This window comes from Vanellus vanellus, assembly GCF_965231255.1.
Source record: "Vanellus vanellus genome assembly, chromosome: 15".
NCBI lineage: Eukaryota > Metazoa > Chordata > Aves > Charadriiformes > Charadriidae > Vanellus > Vanellus vanellus.
In genome coordinates, this window is record NC_138920.1 from 11863191 (window position 1) to 11871682 (window position 8492).

At 41.7% G+C, this 8492-nt stretch overlaps 1 protein-coding gene across 1 annotated transcript; it reads left to right on the forward strand.

Annotated features, from left to right (window-relative positions):
* Positions 1-566: 566 nt before the first annotated feature.
* Positions 567-1670, forward strand: MC3R (melanocortin 3 receptor; the record flags this gene model as incomplete). Its single annotated transcript, XM_082491027.1, has 1 exon — positions 567-1670. Exon 1 carries the CDS (start codon positions 693-695, stop codon positions 1668-1670), a length of 978 nt encoding a protein of 325 aa, XP_082347153.1. The 5' UTR covers positions 567-692.
* Positions 1671-8492: the final 6822 nt, after the last annotated feature.

Consider the following 8492-nt stretch of genomic DNA (forward strand, 5'->3'; position numbering starts at 1 on the left):
AAAAATCCCATTTTTCAGGCGAATTTTAAGGCAAATCCATCGTATTCGCTATCTGCAGAGGGCGCCAGAGAGTTTCAGATCTGCTGGTGGAGCCAGCGGTGGGGATGCTGTACCTGGTGTTCGCAGCTGTCAGTCAGAAAGGTGCCTGCTCTCTAATGGCCAATGCTCTGCACGGAAGATTAAGTAGGAGTTGGTTTTTTCTTTCATGCATGTATAAATCGCTTAGTTCTCTTTTCCTTTCTTGCCACTGAAATACCAAGAGAGACTTCGCTGAGCAGCAACACGCTGGCAGCAAACCTGCGCTGGCCCCAGCAGACAACAGCAGATGAGAGAACTCCTGGCTTTTAACCACCAGCAGAGCTAGAACCAGCACTGTGCTGCTGATGATTTTTCCCTTCAGCGAAAACTGTTTGATACCTGCAAGATTCGAAACTCACTTTCTTATAAGGGAGAAGAGCAGCCTGTGACTGGCACAAAACTCACCGTAAATGCAGATTTTTTTTGTGTTTCTACTTGTAAAAGTGACTAAAGAAAAGTCCTGTTTGATTCCATTCCATGTGCACAGCAACAGCTTGGAAGGACTTCTTTTCCTTTTCTTTCTCCCCTTCTTTTTTCTTTTTCTTTTTTTTTTTTTTTTAACCTGTGCTCTATCAGGTCCGTAATCACTTGTGAATTCAGCTCCTTTGCTGACAATGAATACCACACACTTTGCATTTTCATTTCAGCCCGCGCTGCTTAATGTCACTGAAGACTTCAATGACTCAATTCTGAACAACAGAAGTAGCGATGGATTTTGTGAGCAGGTCTTCATAAAAGCCGAGGTCTTCTTGACTTTAGGGATCATCAGCCTCCTGGAAAACATCCTTGTCATTCTTGCAGTGCTGAAGAATGGAAACCTACATTCTCCCATGTATTTCTTCCTTTGTAGCTTGGCTGTGGCAGATATGTTAGTGAGCATGTCAAATGCCTTGGAGACTATCATGATTGCAATCCTGAGCAACGGCTATTTGATCATCGATGACCACTTTATTCAGCACATGGACAATGTTTTTGACTCAATGATTTGTATTTCTTTGGTAGCCTCAATTTGCAACCTCTTGGTTATAGCCATTGACAGGTACATAACTATTTTCTACGCTCTCCGTTACCACAGCATCATGACTGTGAAGAAAGCTTTAACCCTGATTGTGGTCATTTGGATTGCTTGTATCATCTGTGGCATCATATTCATTGCCTACTCAGAAAGTAAAACTGTCATTGTCTGTCTCATCACCATGTTCTTTACTATGCTCTTTCTCATGGCCTCCCTTTATGTTCACATGTTCTTGTTTGCACGCCTGCACGTTAAGCGGATCGCAGCCCTCCCCGTGGACGGGGTGCCCTACCAGCGTACCTGCATGAAGGGAGCTGTCACCATCACTATATTACTTGGTGTCTTCATTGTTTGTTGGGCTCCTTTCTTCCTTCACCTCATTCTCATCATTTCTTGCCCAATGAATCCGTACTGCGTCTGCTACACTTCACACTTCAATACCTATCTGGTCTTGATAATGTGCAACTCAGTAATTGATCCACTCATTTATGCTTTCCGGAGTCTGGAGATGAGAAAGACTTTCAAAGAAATAGTGTGTTGCTGTTACGGTGTGAGTGTGGGACAGTGCATGCTATAAACATCTGGCTTTGTGTTGAGAGTAGAGAGAGCATACACACAACAGATGTATGATTATATATATGTCTCTAGATACATAGCAGCTCCACTTTAAAAGCAGTGTTTGAAGGAAGGGCACAGGAAAGAAAAAATATCCTTCTACTTGATGCTTCAATTCGTACTTTTCAAAACGAAAATCAGATTCAACGAAATTATTTGAAATTAATTAAATAGCTATAACAGAAGGCAATCCAAGGTGGCTTACAAAATAGCTTAAGAAACTTACTGGAAAAATGCATCCTGAAAGACACTGCCTTATAGAGACTGAAATAATATTCTCTCTGCCATTTATTTGTACCTGTTACTTTATCTCTGTGCCACTATCAACAAGTCAGTGTTTTCTAAAAGATTTCATTAGTAACCTCTATGGAAAGCTATTCACTTGCAAGACAAATCAAAACATCAACAGGTAACAGCATTGCTCTACACTTACTCCCATGCCTCCACCTTTTATTAAAAGAATAGATTGACATTTATGCTGCTTGCTATAGAGCAACCTGAGTAAATTCTTTGAAGGGTGAAAGTAAACATTCCTCTTGCACTGAAATATTCTTTCAGTAGAAAACAGTTAAGTGAAAAGGAACAGCTACTGTATCAGGGACAGTGTGACTTAGCTGCCTAATAGAAGTGACTCATATGAAGAAGGGATTTACACTACTTATTGTGATATAGGACTATTATATCCTCAAATTTTTAATTTTTTTTTTAACTGGAATGCACTGATCAATGTAGTATTTGGTATGTTAATGAAATAAGTTACAGAAATCCCCTTTCAATAAATCGTCAGCAGTGAGACTCATCCCTAGAAAATTTTGAAGACTACACAGTTCTGAATGTAAGGTATAGCTAAAATGCAAAATAGTTTGAATTTAGCTTTGTGTAAAAGCTGCATGGGGTCTTTAGAGACATCCATTTGGCCAAGTTAGGTACCTGGAAGAAATGAGATGTGTATGGCAGACATGACTTCTATGCATTGAAAAATATATGTCATGGGTCAGTCTCTTTCCACTTAAAGAGCTGTACACGGTGTTTGGTGGGTGGACACTCCTGCACTGGAAACAAGAAAGCAACGTGCTGTTTGCAATCATTTTCAAACTCTGTGTGCAAGTTGGTGGCATGTAAATCATGCAACTTCAGCTACAATAATTTAGTCTTTGCCTCTGCTTTTTATAGGAATAAACCATGCAAGTGGCCTTCCAGTAGCATATTGTACCTGAGCAAAGGCTGATGCGATTTGTATATAACGCAATGTACAGGCAGCATCACAGACAGTGCCAGACTAAGAAAACTCTAAGCCGTTCTGGCGTCTACTTAGCACCTTTCTGTTATCTTGCTTTTAGAAGGGGCAGAAACCTGAAGCCCTCGGGGTTGTCTATTGCTTTCAAATGTCTAAATGATCTCATTTTACTTTTTTTTTTTTTCTTCATTTGAGCAGAGTTGCTAGGTTGTTATTTCTGGGGCTCCCCTCTGTCAGTTTAGGAACAGTCATCCAGACCCGAGCTTCCCAATTTACTCTGCCTCCAGTGCTGCATTCCTGGTACAACCCAGGCTGACGGTCTTTCATTGCTACGGGCTCCAGAACCCAGCTCGGAGGGTCCATGAGGAAGATATGTCCCACAGTTTGCAAATACTGGCCTGCGTTTGACTGTGTTTTATTCTCAGCATCCTACAACCTATGTAGGGAGCAACCGAACTTCCCAATCCTATGGAGCGTATAATTTTCATGGGGCCAAGAACCATCTCTCCCTGTGCTGTAGCCACACTCTGCCCATCAGCCCAAACCAACCTCATGCTCCCTATTTCCCTTGGCCTCTGATCACACCCTGAACTCTCTAATCAAGTTCTCATTTCCTCCCATAATCCCACCCTCCAGACTTCCACCTTCCCAACACTCCCACTGTTCAAACACTTACCTAATATCCTAACCCTTAATTTAAATAAAAAAAAAAATAAATACACTAAAAAACCCACCAAATTCACTGTGGAGCATGTGGCAGAACAGGCACAGGTGAAAATTCTCCCATGTTTCAGACAGAGACCAGAGAAAATCCCAGCAGCTGGCAAGTGAGCTAACCCTGGGTGCCTTCAGCCTTATCCGTGTCTCACAAATTGCAGTTGGGCAGTGCTGAGACCTGTTCTGTTAGCTCAGCCTGGCTCACTTCTGCAACACCTGATGCGGCACATCAAGATGAACTGAAGCAAATCAGCATAGGAAACACAACTGGCCTTTCGTGGTGTGGAAAGACTGTACCGACTTGTAAAAAACACTACCTGTTGTCAGTGTTACGTACCTTTATACTCTGGAGCACAGTTTGCCATGATATTCTGCCTCAGGTTATTGTGTATTTAGCTTTTGTTGTACCTGATGTCCTACTTATTTCTCTTTTTTAAAGTGATTTTAGATGAGACTGATTCATACTGTGCTTTGCCTTTAAGCAAAACATGCATCTGTTGAATAAAACAATCTGAAGACATCACTTAATCGTGTTTGCTTCTATCAGAGCACCATGCCATGTCAAACCACAGTCCTGGTGGTCTGGTTCACAAAACTAAGGATAGAGTCTAACGCTGGGCAAAAACATCCTAATTTTACATGCTGTCCACAGAGCTACACAAAAAACGAGCAGAACAAGTCAGACATCTCCATCCTACACGCAAACATGATGGAAAGAGAATCCATAAAGTCCCTCAAAGAACTCTCACACTTTCTGGCACCAGTTGGTGAAGGTGCAGCTCCTCCCCACAGGTTATCCACAGAGATGGACGGTGGGTTTGTCCAGCCCCAGTTCCAGATTTCCAACTCTAACTCATACTTTGGAAATCCATGGTGCAGTCTTCTGCATGGAGCCAGAATGGTAGCCACCACAAGCTTGTCCATCATGGGAAGGGAAAGAAACAGTCTCCATGTGACTGAACCCCACAATAGGAGGTAGTGAATGAATATCAACATCTCCAGCTCCAGCTCCAGGTGTGAAATGAAAGTGAAGAACAGGACTGCACTCTACAGAAATATGACTGCAATCAGTTGCTGTGGGCCAGAAGGGAATCCCAGAACCAGTGTTCAGCCATCCTCAGTCCTCAGGGACAGATCTGAGGCTCAAGTCAGGACTCATCTAAGAGACACACAAGGACGGAACCATCAGCAGAAGCCCCCCAAAACAGTATCATTTCCCAGCAGTGCACCCTATAGATGTGTACATACAGCAGGACAAAGACGTCACAGCACCCCATGCTAGCGCAGGGCAGTAGTCCTTAACATCTGCGAGTAACCAGAGCAACATCTCTATCTGCTGAGGATCTGCACGTATTCATAATCACAGTGAAATGTGAGTGCTTTCAGAGTTGTTACTATTAAGCTAATGTATAGTCTGTTCATAAGAAAAAATGTTTCTTCCTTGGTAAGAGTGCTGGGCTGAACAAGATACACACAGTTTCCCCCTAGATAGTATGAGAAACGGCAGGCTGGGATAATATCTTTTTCATCTAAAGGTGCCATTTATATGGATTTATTGATTCAGTTTTTCTGCAAGAAAATCGGTCACTTCACGAGCACTGTAGGATTACTATTTGCTCAAAGACTTGTTAGAAAACCCTCATATATTCAGACAAATATTTGAATTTGCCAGAGCACGACTTATCCTGCTAAGGCAACTCAACACGTATTCTACAAATTACAGCCAGCCAGATTTGCCTCTTTCATATAAAATTCAGCACTATGCATGCAATTTTCCCATCAATAAGTGTCTAAATATTTTATAATTGAAAGCATTTGTCCTAATGGATAAATAACAAAGTCCACGCATAGAATTCTGCAGTTGACCAAGGTCGTCAGTAGGGCCATTGGTACAAATACCTTGATTACCTCTTCACTGAAATGAGATGCCTCTCTTTGTTGAAGCCTCGTTGGGGACCAGGGTTAGCCATTTGGTTTGGTAGCTATACCTAAATCATTAAGGTGATTTTGAAGCTCACTCACAAAGGAATACGGCTTCACAACATACACTGGAAACCCCTTTGCTGGGCAACCCAGCCCAGTCTCAGTTCCACATCTCTGAGATACTACTGAGAGAAACCAGGTAACGTGGCACCGAGACCCCCGGCACGGGTACAGCAGATGCAACAGTTCCAGAACAGCTTCTTCCTTCCCGTCTCCGCCATCCAACAGGAGAGGCAAGCTGCACTCAGACCCATTGATATAAGATGATCCCTTTTGAATAAGGCATAGAATCTTGGACAGCGTTCGGTGGGCCTCAGGGTGCAGGGCAGGGACAGGAGGGCCTGCGTAGCTTGTATTAGCGATCCACAGGTCAGCGCCAGACATCACTGTAAATGTTGCTACCAAGTCATAACAGGGCTCTCTGGTGTTCCCTTTTCAGAGGGAACCTTCTGGGTGCAGGCATGGATCTAACTCTTTATCACGACTATAACACAATGCCCATGTTCAATAGGCTTTCGGGTGGAGGAAAGAAGCAGCTTTCAAAGAACACAACAAAGACTAATAAAAAATCCTGCCCGTATGCATCTCTGCGAAGAACATGCAGATGGTGCTGTTCTGGTAAGTTTTGAAGTTTAAAACTTAAAAGGTTGAAATACAGCCTTCTTTTTAAGTGGTTAACTTAATAACATACATTAAGTGGACAGAGGCATTGAGGAAGGAAGATAAAGCAGATTTTTAAGGCCAGAGCTACGAGGGAAGCCCATTTGCACAGGGGAAGCTCACTACACTGGGAGCAGCGCAGCATCACAGCTGCACATTTCGTTGTGTTCTTTCCCAGGTTGCCATGTAATGGGGTCACAGCTCAAGTCAGGCTTTACACTGATGAATGAAAATAAGCTCTATCAGATTCGCTCCAAAGAGAAAAACACAGCTTTTGATGCTTTAAGTCTGCTTGGAAAATAAGCGCTTTTTATTCTTCTTGTTTAAAATTAATTTTTCCAGAAATAACAAGCATAGGGAAGCTTGCTCCAAATCCACTTTTCATAACCATCCACCGCCTTAACATCATCACAGCCATTATATATTTCATAAGCAATTTAAATTGTAGCACAGGACTATGCTCCTTCACTCTCATAATATACATCTGTTAGAGTCAACCTGAAATCACTGGGTAAGGCATCAACACAGGACTTTGCTACTGGCACCAGTGCCAATTTGAGCAAAAGGCAGATTTCCATCACACTCACTGATTCAGTGCTATGCAAAGTTGCCCTAAACCGGCCTGGTATGGGGAGGCTTGTATACCACAGGTGAGTTACAAATGTCGCTGAAACAGAAACAATAAAAACTGGAACACAGTAAATTTGGTGTTCGTGCAATGCTGTATTGGCCAATGGGGCAGAAGTACAAAAGTGTATATTTTAACAGGAAGAACTGAACCGGGACTTTTAAGAGTTAAGATAAACTTATAACATTCACATCATTCTGAAAACACTAATGGCAAAAAGTAGATCTACTCACTGTTCTTAGCCATTTAAATGACTGTGCACAAGGACATGCCTCCTTACGCTGGAATGGCAATGGAAATCTATTTATTATCTGTGATTTTGCTGGTACGAATGTTCATAGTGCCACAGCTAAATATCTGCCCTAATCAGTTATGAATTTCCAAAGGATTTTTTGTCTTGTTTTACGCTTTTTGGGTTTTTTTGTTTATGAAAAACCACACAGCTTTTATTTGGGGCTATTCCTCTCTTTTAATTACAAACAGAGAAGGTACTGCTCAAGTGAGATTTACTTAGAAAATCCATAAATCCGTGATACTACTGCTCAAACTGTCTCCATTAGTAATAAACACAGTCAGTATTCACCTTCAAGCTTAACTGATACAATTTTGGTTTGTTATACATCTATTACTGATTCAAGGTCAGAAATGAACGTTCTAGACAGAAATTAAAATATATAGAGCAGTCCTCATTCACTGTAATGGGTATAATAAGCAGCACAACACTTTTAACACATTACTGATACAACCACTACAATTGTATGGATGCACGTTGGGAGTAAGCTGCAACTGAACTACAAAGTCAGAGGCCAAACATGATGGACTTGAGACTACTCTGTATTAACATATAAATATTATAACCAGGTGTTAATTGACATAACAATGAATATAGTTTAAAGTAACAGGATAAAGGTTTGTGTGGTGTTTTGTTTTTTTTTTTAAATAAACAGCCACACACTGAATCAGAAACACTTCCAGCTATACAAATTCACTAACTTAACTTGAATTAACATTTAAGCACACGTAAACCCACAGACATCCTGAGAAATGAGCATTTCTTGAGACTTACATATTCGCGGAGGTACAAGAAACTGTCGATGAGGTAGAACAACTAGACACCTCCTGCCTATATGCACCTGCTATTACACATCTTCCATTCAAATTTGTTCACTCAACACAATCCCATCTCATGCAAGCAGTTGGGTACCAATTGCAGTGCCTCTCCACCTTCAAAAGCTGAGCTACTGAAACAACCTACCCCAAAGGGGCCATTATACCGAGTGAGTTGATAATCAAAGCAGTGAAACGGTGCAGCTGGGAGAATCAGTCTAAACAGTTATTTCCTGTGATGAGAATAGGCAGTGAGGGCTTATTAGCACTCATTTCATTAGGGGTTCATATTACACCTTAGCAGAGTTTTGCATGAGTGTTGGTGTGTATGACTTAAAGCTGCTCAAGCGCACGCTGAGAAAAGCATCCAAGTGTGATTTAGAACAAGTGCATTAAGAAACAGAGTGTTCCTCTGCCATTAGCATACAGCTGTGGGGGTCATTTCGGGACTT